The 18,908-nt window shown below is 40.0% G+C and overlaps 1 protein-coding gene across 4 annotated transcripts in view; it reads left to right on the forward strand.

Annotated features, from left to right (window-relative positions):
- The window catches only part of CUL1 (cullin 1), a 75,982-nt gene that overhangs the window by 36,201 nt on the left and 20,873 nt on the right, over positions 1–18,908 (forward strand). For 3 of the 4 annotated variants that reach the window (XM_019666442.1, XM_019666443.1, XM_019666444.1), the window contains 8 exons: positions 1,084–1,258; positions 2,215–2,391; positions 3,087–3,254; positions 5,919–5,969; positions 6,179–6,269; positions 6,929–7,092; positions 11,125–11,287; positions 12,153–12,283. In XM_019666442.1, coding sequence (XP_019521987.1) covers positions 1,084–1,258; positions 2,215–2,391; positions 3,087–3,254; positions 5,919–5,969; positions 6,179–6,269; positions 6,929–7,092; positions 11,125–11,287; positions 12,153–12,283 — 1,120 coding nt within the window. The remainder of the gene's footprint in view (positions 1–1,083; positions 1,259–2,214; positions 2,392–3,086; positions 3,255–5,918; positions 5,970–6,178; positions 6,270–6,928; positions 7,093–11,124; positions 11,288–12,152; positions 12,284–18,908) is intronic. The other variant, XM_019666445.1, reaches the window with a different exon arrangement.

Consider the following 18,908-nt stretch of genomic DNA (forward strand, 5'->3'; position numbering starts at 1 on the left):
CTTTTAGATTTTCTGTTGGAATTTTGCTCATACTTCTATAGAGATTAATTTTTTCATATTGTTTTAAATTACCTTAGCTTATTAAAAATAGTAACTGTTTAAGGTATTTTTTACTAAAATATTTTCAAATTATTTATGTGACTGTTTAGAAAGGTTTTCTCCAGCCTGATATCAGGGAAATACTCTTGTGTATTTTCTTTGTTTTATGGTTTCAGTTTATATATTTTAACTCTTAATCTATTTGTAATATTTTAGAATATGGATTATTTTTTTAATTGCCTCTTGCCATGTCATTTATTTAATAATCTGTCTTTACCCAATATCTTGAAATATCTTTTATAGTAAGTTAATAAAATATACCAGAGTATTCTGTTCTATTGATTTTTCTTTCAGGCTGAAACAGTATCAGTGTCTGTCTATTAATTTTATCCAAGTAAAGTGCATGCAGATACACTGACCAGTCTGAAAGGTTATAACAAAGCAGAGTGGTTCTCTGCCTCATCTGTTCCATTTCCCCCTGGTCGGCACTGCCACCTCCCAAGAGGTAGCTGTTTCAGACATTAGCTTTTTCCTGTTTTTGTTTTGTTTTGTTTTTACACATCTCCGCAGTTCTCCGTAGTGCGTGTGTACTGCTTTTCTGTGGTTCATCAGTTTTAGACCTCTGTGTGACTCTCCTGTAGTAAGAAGACTTGGTCTCTTGCACTGCCATTTCTTCCATTTTTCGTCCTTGATTCTCAAAGTATAGCTTTGTTTAAATCCACTTAAATAACTTTAAAATAAAGTTTTGGTTATTTCTATATTTATACTGTATGATTCTGGGACTAAAGCTATGCACCATAATAGACTGGTTATATGAGCTTTTGGTTTTACTGAAGTAGATAATGGCTGTTTTCATTCATGGCTTTTCCTCTGTATCTATGGCCAGTTCTGTTCATGCTTTCTCATACACTCGTAGGACAATTTTCCACAAGAAAATCGCATCAGATGATCTAGAAGGTCCGATGTTTTCCTGGTGACCTTCCTTAAATAAATCTCTGTTAATCACTTTTCACCTCAGTGATGTTTCCTTAACTTCCCTCCAAGTCACGTTTATAACTACTGCACGAGTGTTCACCAGTCGAACCAAGCACGAGGCGCTGGCGTCCCTCCTTCTAAATCGAAAAAGGGGCAGACTCCCGGGGGAGCTCAATTTGTTGGCTTGGAATTATACAAAAGGCTTAAAGAATTTTTGAAGAATTACTTGACAAATCTCCTTAAGGTAAGACATTTCATCTTTGTACTGAACATTTACAGTAGAATGTTGAAAAAAAGTAGTGAAATCATTCTAATTTCTGTGCTAAACCATTCACTGTCGTTCGTTCATTGTTTTCGTCACTGTCGTTTGCGGGAGAATGTCTCGCTGTAACTTAGTCTTTGGCCTGTTAGGAAGATGAAACCTTCATAAGCCGGGCTCTGGCTTTTAATTTGTTAAATCAGAAGTTTTTGATAACTTTACACCATAGTAGTATAATTTACTCAACTTGCTAACCATTTTGTGCTTGGGTTGTTAGAAATTGTTGAACCTTTTCTCTTGAAGCATATAGTCATGAATTCATATCACCTATATTGTATTTTGAACTTGATGTGCTGCTCTGAATCAAAATGTATCAATGATTGTAAGGTTATCCAGCCTCTGGTAATCACATCTTTGCAATGTGATCTTGCGTTTTACAGAGTGGTCTGTAGTCTATTTCAGAACGACAATGAAATTGTGCCCCTGGCTCAGATGGGGTTCACTAGAACACCATTGCTTTCGCGTGTGGGCTCCTCCTGCTCTGAGGCTTTCGAGCCTTTTGCTTGGGCAGAATGGAGTTATTCCGCTTTGTCGTCTGCCTTTTTCTTCCCAGTCTCCATCCTCTGTAACAAAAGGCAGTGTGATGCCTTCCCTTCAGCCACAGGATGGGGGGGGAGGGGGCTCCTTCACCTGGGGCCACACATATTAAATAGAATGAGTGAAGGCATCTGTACTCTCCACTCTGGGAAATGTGCACTCTGTGGATACATTTTAAAGATTTTTGATTTACAGATAACAGGCATAATTTTCAGCATGCTCCAGAATTGTTTTCCTTAACCTGTTTTATGAGCTAATTGGAAATTTACTTTATATTTCGTAGTTCATTTCTTATTATTTAAATTTAAATGAACAACAATTTGGTTGTATCACGATATGGTCAGGTTCCCATGTGGCTTGTTGGATTGCTGTGGACCGTACATTTAGGGAGCTGTTCTGCAGTGAGGACACAGGCTGAGAGGCTCCCGGGCACCCAGGCCCGCGCTTCCCAGAGTGCTCCCTCCTTCCAGCCTCGCCCTTCACCCTTCCTGCTTTCCTGCTGCAGCTATTTCAATGACACTGCAAGTGAATGCTCAGTTTTTAAAGGCCAACACTTACTCTAGAGATGTCATTAAAACCTAAGAAAAAAATTTCAAGTTAGTTCAGTTCAAATAAAAATTTGTGGTTTAAGTTGGGGAAATCTCAGTAAAAATAATTTTGGTTAATGCACATTTTCCTCATGAGGTTTTGTTAAAGAAGAAACATTGTACCATTGCACTTATTTTTAGAAAAATGTGACAGATTACCACAAAAATCTCTAGATTTTTATAATTTTTAAGTAAATATAAAGCAGGAAGAAGACGAATTAAAAAATAATGGTATTGGCCCCATGATCTAAATTCTTAACAGGACATGTTAATTTTTTATTGGAGAGAAAATATCTAAAGGATGATTTCGAGGTAAATTCCTTATTTGTTAACAAAAAGGGATTACCCTCATGCTTCTTATGGGTATATATGCATATTTAATACCATGGGAAAAGTTCCAATTTGAGATGAAAGAATTTTTATTAAAATTCTCTCTCTAGTCTAATTCTCATGAGCTATATTCTTGTGAGAATTTACATTAATGATATATTTTTGTATACAGGATAATTTAAAGAACCCATCTAAAACCATATACATCAATGTGTTTTAGTGCAGTAGATTTTGGTTAACGTTTATCTTTATCGTGTGACAAATTGGTCATTTTAAAACTTTGGTTACTTTGTTTCTAGGATGGAGAAGACTTAATGGATGAGAGTGTACTGAAGTTCTACACTCAGCAGTGGGAAGATTACCGATTTTCCAGCAAAGTGCTGAATGGAATATGTGCCTACCTCAATAGACATTGGGTTCGCCGTGAATGTGATGAGGGACGCAAAGGAATCTACGAAATCTACTCTGTAAGAGCTCCTCAAATACTTTCCAAATGCCTGTTTTCTTAGTGATGCATCATCTTTTCAGATAAGGGGTCTAGGCAAATACTAAGCTATTTTCAGACTGGTAGGCTAATTTTACTTTTGTTTTCATTTATCAATAAATGACCCTTGAAATAGTTCATGGCAAGAAAGGAGAAGGCTGAGTAAATCTGAGCTCTAAAATACAGCCTGCACACTTCTGCATTCTTACTACAAGTTCCCTCTTTGGTGATTACACCAGCCAACCATCAGGCTTCACTGAAACTGCCCCAGGTGTAGCACTGAAAGCCTCGAATCCCTGCAGTGTCAGGCCTCATGGTCTGCTGTGGTCTGGGAAACTGCTCCCCTCTCACTGTATAAAGTAATAGGATATTAAGTAATGACATTTGCACAGTTTAAAATTGAGGGGTTCTTATATAGACTACATGAAAATAGATTTTGAAGAGGCAAAATTTGAATTGTTAACTCACTTCATTAATATGTGCCTTCAGCAAAATTTTTCTAGGCCCACTGGTTTCAAAGTGTGGTCCCCAAGCCTGCCTCATCATCTCCATATGGGAACTTGTTAGAAGTGCCAATTATTGGGCCTCAGTCTAGATTTAACTTCATTGGAAGCTCTGAAGGTGGGGCCCAGTGACCTGTTGTAAAGCAAGCTGGGGAGGACTCAGCAGAGGGCTCTGTGCTGGTGAAGGGCTGTCGGACACACAGACTGTTTGAACCAGTGGCGTCAGATGTCAAGCTCTGCATGATGAGCTTTTCTCCATATCCATAGTGTTGTTATAATAGCAGTACTTTGTTGCTTTACTCTAGACAAATTTAATTGAAAAAAACATAAAATGTATCACAGATGCATGACATGTTTTTATCGTTTATACATCCAGTTCAATCTCTATACCAAACTCTTACTGTTTCTTAATGGTACTTCGTTTTATGGTTTTAACAAAACTTTCTAGGTTTGGTGTTTTGATTTGAGCTTTTTGTACTTCTCCTTTTCTTCTACACTCGCAAATGCTTTGTTGGCCCTGACAGTTGTCAGTGTAGGAATCAGCATAATTTGGGTCGATTTCCTCTTAGAAGCCTGCTTGACCTGAAATATCACATACACCCTCTAATAACATCAGAGTCCTAAAAACCATTCCAGTTTTCTTAACTTTTTCTCTGTTATATTCAGTAACCGGTAAAGAAAATATGAAAAAGTACTAGTATACTTTTTTTTTTTAAGATTTTTATTGGGGAATTGGGGGAGGGGAGCAGACAAGTTGCTGTCCTTTTGTTCTTCAGTCTAGTTGTGGAGGACGTTGCTTCACTGGCCCATGTTGGTATTATCATTGCGCTCTTCCCGGGTGAGGCAGATTGGTCGCCAGCCTCTGGACCGCCGCTCATGGCGGCTCTTGGCAGCTCACACCGGCTGCCAGCTGCTCACCCTGGCTGCCAGCCACACACGGTAGCCTATGGCAAGTCACTGGCCCCATGTGGGATCCAAACCGGGGCCCTGCTGCTCAGAGCTGGTGTCCCAAGCCAGCTCTTAACCAACGCGCCACTCGGCCAGCCCAGTACTAGTATACTTTTATAGAGTATTTTTTCTAAAAGTCATATTAGGACCGTCTAAGGCTGTTTTAATGTAGAAAAAAATGTTTGGAAGAAAGTTATTTTTAAAGGTGTAGTGTACCTTTACTACAAGTTCATGGCCACGGCATTGCATTTTCCCTTCTGCCTCCCCCTGCATTAAAAAATACTTTCTTTTAAATACCACTTTCATGCTCTTCTTTTGAGGGGTGGGGGAAAACATACCCTCAGTGAAAGTTCAGCGTATGAATTAAATTTACATCGTCTTTTCAGAAATCTATATCTTACATAAACCCAGTTTTATCTATGGTTACATTTGGTAAAAATAAGACTGATAGCATTTATGTTTAAATGAGTTTCTCAACAGTTTGCATTTGAGTGTTAAGTTAATACAAATTTGAATTTTATTTTAACTGAATAGTATGCCTCTCAACAAAAAGTTTAAAAGTCATGTGCAAATTATAACGTTTCTCTTTTGGGGAGAGAGCATTTTTATAGTGATTTTGTGACATATACTGTGGGAGTTTAAAAATCTTTTTTAAAATGTATCATATGCATATCCCCCAGGAGAATAAGTAAAATGGGAAATTTGAATAATTTATGTACAATAAACTATATTTGTTTAACATGTAGTTTGATGCCTTTACACTTATATAAATCCATGAAACAAATCACCACAATCAGGATACAGAACTTGGTTAGATTTTTATAGTCTATTATTTATTTTACTGAGTATTAGAAAACTGTGATGATAAATGGAAATAACTTTATTAAATGTGTAAGGTCAAAAATTAATTTGGCCCAGGGAACAATTTTATAGCTTGAATCCACTGTTGTCCTTTAAGCTGATATGTATGTTCTCCTTAAATCCAAATTTTCTTTTTATCTTAATTATTAAAATGTGAACTGATAAACATCTGTACTTTGGTACCTCTTAAAGTTGTTAACTCGAGAGTGGCTCTCAGATTTCATTGCAATGATAGAGAAATATCGATAAATATTTCAGGCTATGTCCTATGACTTCAGTCTTAGTAAAACCTAGTAAAAGTATAGACATTTTATACTTTTCCTCTTTTCACCCAGCTGGCGTTGGTGACTTGGAGAGATTGTCTGTTCAGGCCGTTGAATAAACAGGTACCTGCTTGTGTGGGTTGTGTGGTTGCTTTCCTTTTAAAATCCCTTAGATTTTATTTCTTAGCTATTGTCTTCCTCCTTTGGAATGTCTCAGGAGTATCTCTCCTCTTACATTATCTAATCGATTTAAATGTTTAAGAGCTATGTAGTAATACTAAACATACGGTAGCCTATAACATACATATCTTTTTCCTATACCCTTTATAAAGGTAACAAATGCTGTTTTAAAACTGATTGAAAAGGAAAGAAATGGTGAAACCATCAATACAAGATTGATTAGTGGAGTTGTACAGTCTTACGGTAAACAATTTTCCTTTTAATTTATTCGAAGTTTTCACATCAAATGTTATAACAATATTCCACCAGATTTATTTTCAGATATTTTAGTATTAGCAAGAATATTGTTAGCATTTAGAGAGGTGCTCATAATTCTCTGTGTGAATCCATTTGATATTACGCATCATAAAAATAGTTTGATCCTTGTACCCAAAGGAAATTTTGATGGAAGAGGCATGTGAATTAATTTCTTTTCTGGCCTCATACTAAATTACTGGATATATAATATGATATTGTCGTTAATAGAGGTGAATTATAACCAGAAATTTATATCAACTTGAAAAATTAAGATTGAGAAACCAATAAAGTAATACAATTTTTAAAAACTTAGGTAGCATTGTATTTCTTTACAAGTTTAAAATTAGTCATTTTTATTCTTTTTACATTTTTAGGAAATATAAGTTTTCTAAATAATTCATGATGACTTTGAAGCATGCCTGGCCATGGGTCAAAATTAATTGGTTTTGTATGTCTTGGATTTTACTCTGTTTTTGGAAACAGTATACTGTTTTCACGTTTACCTGTTAAACATTACTTAAACTGGATGCTACACCTAAGTATAGTCTGTAAAACACAACAACAAAAAATAGGGTAATTGAAATATAGTTCCTATTTCTTTCTAGTGGAATTGGGGCTGAATGAAGACGATGCGTTTGCTAAGGGCCCAACGTTAACAGTGTACAAAGAATCTTTTGAGTCTCAATTTTTGGCTGACACAGAGAGATTTTATACCAGAGAGAGCACTGAATTCTTGCAGCAGAACCCAGTTACTGAATATATGAAAAAGGTAAGCTTCAATGTGGTGCTGCAAGGGGACTGCAGTCAAAAGTTACGGCTGCTCAGAGGGGTTCTTCTCTCTAGCATGTGCAGCTCTCTCCAGAAGTCATTTCTTGGGCCATGTTACTGTCCAGTGTCTGTAGCAGGGGCCAGGGCTTCTGAGTCACCAAGGAGTTTCTGTAAATCAGTTTAATAATCAGGACTCTGTCCTTGTTACTGTTCTAAGGATACAGCGTAATAACGGTATGACTTGTGTGTTTTGAACTTGCTCTCCTAGAATGTATCTCTGCTTCTACTGGGAGCCACAGTCTCACCATGTCAAGGAGAAAATAACATTTCTCACAAATAGTCTCAGATTTGCAAACTTCAAGCTTCTTTGCTGCGAAAGCACCCCTAACACTCCGTAACACAGCCTTCAGTCTGCGTTAGAGCAGAGGTGCTTCTGAAACGATGGGCTCTAGCTCTTTGTGTAGGAGAAGGGCCACAATGGGTCTCGAGGGAATCTTTTCCCGTGTTAAGTGGTGTTGTATGGAGCTTGTAGTGTAAATGTTACTGTTCTCTGTCTTGGGAATACAGGTATCCTAGACCTATGCCCTGAGGAATGGCCTAGGTCAGGAGTCAGCGAGCTCCACGAAGGCCACAGAGGAAGTGTTTTAGACTTGGTGCAATGTGTGGTCTCCACTGCAGCTGCAGCCTTGCCACTGCGGTGCCCATGCTCCATGGCAACATGTACACAAGGGAGTGTGGCTGTGTTCTGCTAAAACGTCACTCGCAGGCAGGCTTGGCCCCTGGGCTGTATGGTTTGCTGACCCCTGGCCGACATGTGTAAGGTTTCCCAGGAGTCTTGGGCCACCTGTGTCTGATACCTGCTCTGTTCACTTGGAGGGCACGTGCAGTGCAGTCCCTGTTTCCATAGGCCGGGACACAGAGTTAGGAAGTCAGCCTGGTGAGAGCAGCAGCTCCCTCTCGAGTCAGAAAGTCCTGCCGATTGTGTGTGATGTTCTAAGTGTTTTCCGATGGGTGGAGGTAGGGATGATAAGTGGGCCTGGGAAGTTTGAAGTTGAAAGCCTTTGACAAACAAATTTCTGATACCTCAAAATTCTTCAAAAGTGTTATACTTGGAATAGTAGCAGTTCTTTGCGTATGTTTATGGGTGACGTTAGCTTTTGTATGCCCACCTGGATTAACCACTAAACAGCTCGTTCAGTTTCAGACATTGCCTGACATGAACATACAGTTGGAATCCTAGCATTGCCTGTTACTTCACTTTAGTTGGGCAGTGTAGTTTTCAGAATCACATCTTTCAGTCGTTTCAAGCAGCCTGTGTTGTAAAAGCCCGCAGGGCTTTTTCTTTATCGAGGTACACAACGTCCACGGTGGTGGTGCGATCTGTTCTTTTTAGGGACTTTGTAGTGAGCTGTGGTCCAGTCCGTTATCCACACCGAGGAGACTACACTCTGGTGTAACAGAAATCAGCCTTTTAGGTCGAGCCACACACGCACCCCCGAAGCAGGGCGGTCTGGTTTTCACATCAGCAAGTTGGAGAGCGGAGGTTTTGGACCGCCTGGGTGTTTCCAATCCAGCCTGAGCCCCGCCTTCAAGGAAGCAAGCGTGCTGCCCGCATTCCGGTTCTCTTAGACGCGACTTCTTTCTGGGGGGATGAAAGGTTTGATCCAAACCCAGGTGCATCTTACCAAACGTGACTTCTCTCACGTTCTGGAAGTCCTCACGCAGACAGCCTGTAAGCAGAAAGTTGGAATTAACCATGCGAACAGTTCTGCTTTTCCCTCTCTATAGCCTTGCAGCTCAAAACTTTAAAATTCCCTACCCCACCATTCACTAGAGGGTTGTCCCTAACCTGTTCCTCAGCTTCCTTATCTGTAAAATGGGAATAATAAGCTAATTCAAATATGTACTTTATATGTATATGTTCTATTTGGTGCTTGGTAAAGATTAAAAGTGTTTGGTATCACACACACACATTTTCAGAATCTGCAGTATATGCAAAACCACAGGAGAAAAGGTTGCACATTTTACTCAGTAACTTAAGGAGAAATTATATTCATATTAAAATGTTCTATCAGGAAATAGAATACAAAACTGTGAACAATATTGAGGTAAAGCGTGAACATCCGGAAATACGTATTCTGCTTTCAGAAGCCAACTTGGGCTAGCTGTGCAGAATCCCTGGGGGCCTGTGTTTGAGTGGAAACATTTAAGAATCCTTGGAGACTTCTGTCTCCGAGGATGGCTTCCATGAGGGAACAGCCCTTGGCCACACCAGCGTTTTGACGTATCTTACTGTCGCATGTAATTGAGACCAATCTGAGCTATAAAACATTAGTATGACTATCCTAGGTTTCTAGAGTCATTAAAAAAAAAAACTTTAAAAATAAAATATACCTTCATTTAATTTGCTTCTCTTTTTTGATCTGTTGCAGTTTTTGTTTTGTTTTTCACTTTGTTTTTTTACCACAAAATGATCCTGCTAGAATTAATAGGGATAGTCTTTATTTAGTCAATAATTTTGAATTTGATCTTGGTGTTCTAATATGCTTACCTGCCAAGTACAGTGATGATCAAGAGCCTGACTTTGAACCAACAAAGAATCCTGAAGCCTAATAATACAACACGTAGGACCTTGGTTTTTTTACCTATATGTAAAATAAGTGATTCATGAGGCCTCTCTGGCCTTTGATGTTTCTGTAATCGCTAGAATGCTACTATTTGTACAAGAGATGGAAAGCCAGTGCCCCCCAGAGAGTGCCTCAGCCTTGTTGGGAAGGGGTAAAAGTAAGTTGCAGGAGAAAGCAAAGTTTTTAAGGGAGATGAGTTTTTGCTGCCCAAGATGGTTATGTTCTCCTGGGAAACAGATATAACGTAAAACCAAAAAAATGTGCTTTTGGGTGTGCGTGTCCTACATTTCGTCAGCTTTGGCGCTTGAGGTTATTGGGCTTGATGAAACACTAGACAGGAAGCAGCAGGTTCTCAGAACTTGTAAGTTAAAGCACAGAAATGTCTCATTGTTCTTAAAAAGAATTTTGTAATCACCTTTTGACACATACTATTTTCCAAGTTTATTTTATTGTTCACATTTAACTCATTATTTAGAATGTGTAAGGCTCTAACTTCTGTTCTACAGTTTAAACAGTTATCCCATTGTTATTAATTCCTGACAGTTGCCAGTCCTGCCTTGCCGTTGTTTTATTTTATGTTTTCTTAGCTCTTGCATGTTTATTCTTCCAGGTGAATTTTTCCAGATTTCTCTAAAATTATACGAAATTTAAAAATCATTTTGGAGAGGATTGGCATTTTTATAACACAAAATAGTTTTTGTCTCTGTTTTTCAGATCACCTGAATAATTTCAGATTATCATTCAAATTTCTATTTTGCTTTGAAAATGTAGTGGTTCCTTGATGATACTTTACACCACACATATGACTTTCATTAATTTTGCTGCTCTGTTAAATTGTATCTTTGTTTTCTTTCTTGAAGGGAAATGTAAGAAATTGAGATGCATAAGTAATCCAGTCTATTTCAGAGGTATATAGTTAGTGATTGGCAAGAGATTAGCCATAAAAAAGCCTTTTTAAAGTCTAATTACTAATAATTATTTCCATGTGGTCATTTCAGGGATTATATTTATGTGACTCTTGACTTCAAGCAGCTTTCAGTCAAAAGTAGTGGTTCTTGGTGTGCTGCGTATAGGGGAGAGGATCAGCAGGTATCTCAGAGTGTCAGGTAGCGAGCGGTATTACCCCCAACGGTGGAAAACCACCTAGCTAAAGGAAGAAAAGTTATAATTATAACCTCGGTAAATCATTTAAAGAGCAGTTTGAATGGGAAATACATATTGTAGAAAAAATGGAACCCGTCAGTGCCTGCTTAAATATGGCATTCACCCTACAATCAGATAACCCCTCCCCCTTTTTTCTTAAATCATATGTGATTGGAGCAGGTTTGTGAGTTTAATTTGTCGTTTTTCACACAACATTTCTTTAAAAATGAATTCAGACCGTTCACTTGAATTAATTTCTCCAGGCAGAGGCCCGTCTGCTCGAGGAACAGCGGAGAGTGCAGGTCTATCTTCACGAAAGCACCCAGGACGAGCTAGCAAGGAAGTGTGAGCAGGTGCTCATTGAGAAGCATTTGGAAATCTTCCACACAGAGTTTCAGAACTTACTGGATGCTGATAAAAATGAAGGTGAGCCGCTAAGACTCCCAAACTGTAGATACTTATTACAATCTGCAGTTTTGACCTTGAAGTTCTTAAGAGTTAACAGCATTACCAACATCACTCATTTTTTTAAAAGATTAATATGTGATTGTCTACCTTATATATTGATTGATCTCTGTAGAGTGTTTGGGGGTATGGCTTTGGGAGAAGAGCATCTTTTCAGTTTAATATGAAATATAACTTATTCCATGACTTTAGCATTAAATGATACTACCCCTAATTTTTTTTTTTTTAATGTTTTTCTTTTGAAAATTCTTTAAGATGAAAAGGCTGTTATTTTGTATTTTTCTTTCCCCTCCCATGTTTTACTGGGACATGTTAGAAGCTCAATGAAAGGTTGGCATTTGGATTTGGGATTTTTCTTCTTTGGCCCTCATAAACTAGTCATGTACCATACATATAATAAATGAAAAATTGGGGGGTCCTTTTGTGACTCGTTTGTATAGTTGAAGTGGATATTTGTATTCGCCTTAAATTTCATTTTTAAAAATAAATATGTGCCTGTTATACTGCAGGCATAAATGATATCTCCATGTTTAGGAAGTGTCAGATGTTCCCTGATAAAAAGATTTTTTTTCTCTATTATGTTAGTGGATTCTTATAGTAAGGGGGAAAATAAACATACAATAGAGAAACGTCATTGTTACTTTTAGTTAAATATACATATACTAAATACAAACTATTTTATTGTAAATTAAGTACTTTTATTATTAGGGTCTAAAAACATGGTCATTTTATTTCAGTATCTTTCATCTCAATATAAACACATGATTAATGGAATGAATATGCAGAGTTTATTTCAGTGCATAAAAGTGGCTCCTCCTCCTTTCAGATTTGGGTCGCATGTATAATCTTGTATCTAGAATCCAGGATGGCCTAGGAGAATTGAAAAAACTGCTGGAGACGCACATTCATAATCAGGGTCTTGCAGCAATCGAAAAGTGTGGAGAAGCAGCTTTAAATGTAAGTACTATTTAACTGAAAATCAGCCAGCCTAACCATTTCCACGCACACACTGCAGACGTGTGTTGTGTGTCTCCATTTACGAATGCAAGTGGTAAGATTTTCAATAGACTCCTATAGAGAGCCTTGATGTGTCTTTTTAAAGACAATTCACAAACTTCTTTGGTAAATAGCTCCAAAAACTCTTCTATGACACTTACTAGGCATTAAGGATGTCATTTCTTGATATATTTTTTTCTTTATATCTTCTCATTTTTATATTTTATACACTAGAAGATTGTTCCATAGAAAGAACAGGCTAAAACTTCTCGGAAGCTTTGCTCTGGCCCCCGCAGGCCACAGGACTGACCTGAGATCTGCCCTCCAGTTCAAGATCACAAGGCTGTTGGCCCTGGAAAGACCCTGAAGTTTATAGCATTTCCCATTACCCACCTCCCAGCCCCCAGGAGGTCCATAGAATATCCCTGCTAGGGTAGCAAGAATTCAAGTAATAATTTTACATAGGAAGTATGACATGTCTCTGAGACAGGTTAAGTTGTCTTCAGTTTTGTCCCTACTATGATCTTGAACGCTGATAGTGTTTGGGAGAACTAATGGAGAAGAGAAGTTTCTAGAACATAGTTAATGCTATGACTGAATCAGAGAACTTTTTCTCTCTGATTTTATTGTGCTTAATTATTTTTAACAATACTCTCTTTAATACATTTTTTAAAGTCTTTATGTCCCTGCTGTCTTTGGAAGATTCCTTTTTCACTTTTAATTAGGGGGGTTGCTTGCTGTCTTGTTGCCACCTCTATGAATTACTAGAGGGATGAATGTAAACGGCTACCTTTAGGTTTATAAAATAATTTTACACTTCGGTGGAAGGGAACTGGCTTAGTTAGTGGGTTTTGTGAAAAAGAGTTCCAGCTTTTAGTGTAAGCTTAAGAATGAGGTCGTAGCATTGGGACACATACAGTGTGGTGTGGCAGTGGGGTAATTGAGTGCGGACCTCAGGACAGTCTGTCTGGACTCAAACCCCAGCTCCGCCAGCACTAACTGGAACTTTTGGCGAGTTGCTTTTCTTGTCTGTCAGTTTAGAAGAAACAGAATAATGACAGTGTCTACCTTAGGGTTTTTGTAGTACTTGTGAAGTGCTCCTTAAATCAGTGTGCGTAAGTGCTCGGCAGTGGCGACCACAGTTTTTACAATGGTGTACAGTTTTAATTGTTAAAACTTTTAAAAATTATCCGTGCATCTTGATGTTTATTTCCAAACTAAATGTTCCTTTTTAAAGGGTTTGTTACACATACACACACGCGCACATGTCATTCAAAAGAGGCCAGGTTGATGAAGATATTTTTCAGTAACATGAGGTGTTTTCATGGTTGTTAAATTAAAACTCGATTTAGCTGTCTGGGCAGCAGAGCCAAGTAAAAGACTTTAAATTTCCTTGAAACAAGTTAAGTGGTAAGTCTGTTGTTTCCTCAGACGGGGATTAGAGGCTGGTTTTGCTTCTTCATGTACGAGTAAACTGTGATGTGTTAGATAAGAGGTTAATTTAAGAGTTAGATTATAAATAAATATCATAGATTGCTTTTGTTTTCATAGAATGATGGGGCATTCTGAATGTCCATCTTTGCCCAGCCAAGGACAGGGCCTAGATCGGAGAAATCCTCTCTCTCTCATTCTCAGGTACCATTGTTTTACCTTTAGGATGCAGTCCTTTAGAATGCCTGGTTGGCCTGATCAGTGAGTCTTGAATCTGATGTGTACTTTTTCATGGCCAGTTAAAGCAAAAGCCCAGCTTCTAGGTAAAATTCTCTATTTGTGGAAACTTCATCTGTCAGCAATAAACAGCACAAATAAACTGTATTTACCAGCAGTTATTGTTTTACTAGAAATTAAGCTTGTTTGTGTTAGTAAAAAACACTACAATCATTATATATAATTGTAGGAGGTATTTAATTACTTTGAGAAAACAATTCTTAAAGTTTAAAAATGTTGCCTAATTGAGTTGAGTCATAGTGTATAAGAAGCATTTATAATTAGCATATTAAATGCCACAGAAGGCACTGCGTAAATTTTTCACAGGCTAAAAAGTTTAAGTTATCTAGCCCTCTGATTCCATTTATACCATCAGTTTGGTTAGAAAACAGTTTTACTGCTTGCTTACTCTGGCCTAGCCTGAAATTATTATAGGTTTCAAATCTGTAGTGTGATTCAAGTAATATTTTATGTGTTACAAACTTCAAAATCTACTTAAAAACTTTCTAAGGCATTTTTTTTTGTAGTGAAAACAGAGTTGAAACTTAAAGGCCTGCGCTAGGGGAATCCCTGGTGGTATCTCCATCCCGCACCTAAACCAGGACGGTAGTGTCCTCAGGGGAGTGCCACTGGGAGGGCTGAACTCAGCTGGTCCTGGGACCTGCCCCACCACCCAGGCCCCCAGGCCTGGCAGCGCTCCCGCACTGCAGCCTGGGCTCAGGGCTCCTCAGAGATTGATCGGGCTTCTCAGCCAAGGGACATGGAAGCAGGTCAGCGTGGGTCCATCCCACCCCCCATCATGCAAGATTCCAGCATGTTTGGCAGAGTTCTCTCCAGAGGAGTAACCTCGTGATTGAGGTCATTGCTGCCTACAGGATAAATTAGCATATTGCATCGGGTACCAGTAGGACTTCGGGAACCTTGTACGCAAACATTCAAGGATGGGATTTAAAACTGGTTTAGAGATGAGCAAAGGATCAGGTACGTAACTTTTTTTTTTTATATTGTTAGTTTCAGGTGTACAGAACAATGCAATAGTTATCCTTTTCACCCTCACAAAGTAACAATCCCCCCCCCCAATCTACTGCCCTCCCACCCCCGATATCATGCTTATCTATTAGATAAGTAACTTTCTAATAGGCGAGTTTGTTTCATAGGCAGGATACCCAGGTGTGATTTCTGGACTGAGGAGAAAGTGGGGCAGCATTGGTAAATTAGCACATTTCACCCAGCATTAAATCTCTTTTGGAAGTCAAAAATTTGAAAGATCTTGTGTGCCTGCATGGATGTGCCAGAGCGCTATAAATGTGTTCCGTCATTGGCAGCAGAGTAACAACTTAGAGGAAAATAGTCAGTATTGCCGTGTGGGAGGAGGATGGGCCCCCTCCACGTGTATCTCCTGGGAGCATCTCGACAGCAGAGCCCACACCTTCAGATGCTCATTTTAAAGGCTGAAGCCCACAGTGTGGCTGGCCCTGTGCTGGGCTCCTAATTTTATTTATTTATTTTAATCTCCCAAAACAACTAGCTGCGTGGTGCTACCTGGTGTTACAACTCAGAGCCAACAAATGTTACAGGTAAAATTGAAATCGTTGTTTTCAGTCTTCATTCATTCAAGCATTTATGGCATTCCTGCAGTGGACTTGATGTCAGGAATTGTGAGTTGAAATGCCTCACCTGGTCCGCTCGCTGACTCTCCAGGACCTCACCTGGAAGTGACTGTATTGCAGGTCCATTTCACACTCACATCCTCCTCCCTCTGGTCCATAGCACGAAGGTGGCAGCTGCGTGGTGTGTGTGTACCTCCCTGCCTTCGTCCTTCGCCATGGCAGCAGCAGTAACCTAATGTGGTGTAATTTCCAGCTGAGCCTGGACACAGCCTCAGGATCCTCTCTCCATGCGGGAGGCACCTGCCTGAGGCGAGCTGTCCCCACTCTGTCCTCCGAGGATTCAGAGCGTGGACTTTGCCTTTTCCTTGACTCTCTGAGCATTTTTTGTCCGGTCCTAAGCTACCATCTTAATCTGGGCCGCATCACTCCGTCTCCCGGATGGCCTTGCATCGCTCCCATTCCCGTGTGTCCCTCATAATGCTCAGCAGTTTAATATTCAAAACTGCTGTTTAACACATTAACAGTTTTATGCCACATTCATTATTTGTTTTAAAGCAAAATAAAACCTGTTCCCTATGACAGTATATTAAATCTTTAGTATTACATTAAATCAAAATTCTCTTCTAATTTGCCCCCATTTTCACAAACTTCGTCTTCCAGTGAAGCTGTTCTGTCTCCGTTCCCTCTCCCCCATACCACACATGTCCTTGTCTACTCGCTACCATCTGCTGCCTGTGACACAGTCACCTGCCTTCTGGTGCCTTAGGCCTGCTTTTAAGGCCCCCTCAAATCCTCCTTCCTCAAAAGAGCTCTCCACTAGCCATTTCAACCCTAAGGGACTGTACCCCAATCCTAAACCCTTAAGGCATTAAAAAAACGATCACGTGCCACTCTGTGTATAACTTGTGTCTCCTATCACTCCGCCATCGACTATAAGTCCCCTGAGAGTAAGGTTGACACCTCATTACAGTTGCACACTCACTGCAGTTTTAGTGTTAGTGTCTTACACAGGTGTTTATTGAGGATGATGCTGGTGGTGACGAGGAAGAGACGTCTGCTCCGCGGCCGCCACCTCCTTTCCAGCTGCGTCCTCTGTGACTCCATCCTCCTCTAACCTGGGCTGGAGTCGCTCCCAAAGACACACCTGCTGAGCCTCCCTAGCTCTCACTGCTTCGCCACAGTCCTTTTTTCCTACCTGTTAAACACTTGTTTCTCTCTCCAAACCCAGCTCAAGTGCTGTTTCTTCCACAAAGCCTCCTCAATCACCCCTTTGAAATAGTAGCACGTTGGACTATTTCCATGACGTTCACACTACTTTGGACGTCAGAGGTCTATAAATGTCCTCTGCAGGGATGGCTTTGTCCATCTCCATGTCCTCAGAGCTCAGCACAATGCCTTGTACAGAACAGGCTCAGGACTTAGGTTTTCATTCTACTCCTCGTCGTTCCCAGCAGGAACCAGGGCTGTACACACAATGCGCAAAGGACAGCAGGATAAATGAAGTCATTAGAGCAGCATAGGGAGGAAGCTAAGTGGGAGGTAGCACTCAGCGCGCAGGGAAATCTGGTGCTCCAGTTAGTCAGGGGTGTGTCACTTGCGCCCCGATTCTAGTCGGTACAGGGAGCTTGCCGGGAGAGACAGTCAGCTCCCTGAGTCCCAGTGGCCAGAGAGTAAGCCATGACTCAGGATCGAGTTCACTCCCCTCAGAACTGGGATGCTTCCCCCAGTGGCCCATGCTGGAGGGGACACCAGTGATGTGGACAGCCGCCAGTGCTCCCCTGACAAGTAAATGCGCTGTCAAGTCATAGGCCGGCCTTACGATTCCCATCGCACCAGCTCATAGTAGAATAAATAGCCAAAGTAAAGACCAGGAACAGAGCCCAAAATGCAGACTTGTAAGCACTTGCCAGTGAATGTTTGGCGATACAGTTGGTTCCGTGTTGAATTTTTAATTAACACGAGTCCAAGTAGCCGGGGGCTGTTGTGCTTCCCTACAAAGAGAGCTTAGTGAATGACCATAAATCAGATTATAAAGGAAAGTGTCAGCACTCTGTCTTCAGGGCAGAAATGGCAGCAGCTAAGCACAGAGTCCTCTTTGAAACCATGTCTTGATTTAGTGTCCTCAATCTGACTGGAACTGAAATGTAAGTCAACAGGAGTGAGCTTGTGGGTACTTTGATGTCCGCAGGCTGCTGTTCTGACAGTGGGGTGCTGGGCTGCAGGGGTGGAGTAGGGAGCAGAGTTGTGAAAGGGTATTTGCAGCTTTGAGAAAACTGGTCCTGAGACAGGGGAGACTGGAACTCGGGACCGGAACTGGGAGAGCTTATCAAGGGAGCACTTGAAATGGAGAGTTTTACAGGCCAAATAAAATTGGGTAGCTTGGACGGACATTTGTCAGGATAAGACTAAGGCATGAATCTAGGACCTTGGGAAAGTGCTGAGGTTTGCATTGAGAAACGGAGTTAGAAACAATTACAAGAGCCCGATTGTGTGTGAACTTACACCAGAATGAACAGGGTGGCAGCAGTGTTGGGGGCTCCTGGCAGATTCGGGTTTTATTTATCCATCCAAGATTCCCTTTCTCTTCTGGAGTACAAGGCTTGAATGACTTAGCCCTGATTTAATCAATCTGTGGATGGTAATGAAGGAAATTATCCACACGGTGATAAAATTAGCAAGGGGACCTCACATTTGGGTCTGACGTGGCTCCGTTTGGTGAAAAGAGATGGAATACACATGCATAGAACCTAAAATCTGAGGAGGGTGGGATGTGAAAACCCTAGGCTGCTGTGGCTGTTGGCTGTCCCTTAAAGCTGGGTGATGCGTTTATGGGGCTGACTTTCCTGTTCGTTTTTGAGTGTATTTGAAAATTTTCCATGATAAAATATTTTTTAAAAAACAAAAGGAAAGAAATGTACCAGTTTCAATGCAGTGGATGTGGGAAAGGAGAAAGTGGAGGGAGTAAGGAGCTGTTTTAGGACAAAAGAAGTAGTTTTGTACGTAAGTCAGAAGTTACACAAGGAACCAATATACACTGACAGGATAAATTGGTTCAGAAAGCATGTAGCAAAGTTTGTGAATTTATTTTCTGTCTTGTCATGGGATGAAAAGAATAACCATTGTCTTTAAAAGAAAAAGTACACAAGTGTCCATTTTACTCTAGGATATCCAGGCTATGAAAAGATTCGTTGTTTAAGTTTTACATTCAGGATAAACCCTTCTTCCTTTCATCTCTAGGGAAGGCTTTAATCCTTTCACAAGCAAACCAA

This window comes from Hipposideros armiger, unplaced genomic scaffold (assembly GCF_001890085.2).
Source record: "Hipposideros armiger isolate ML-2016 unplaced genomic scaffold, ASM189008v1 scaffold_470, whole genome shotgun sequence".
NCBI lineage: Eukaryota > Metazoa > Chordata > Mammalia > Chiroptera > Hipposideridae > Hipposideros > Hipposideros armiger.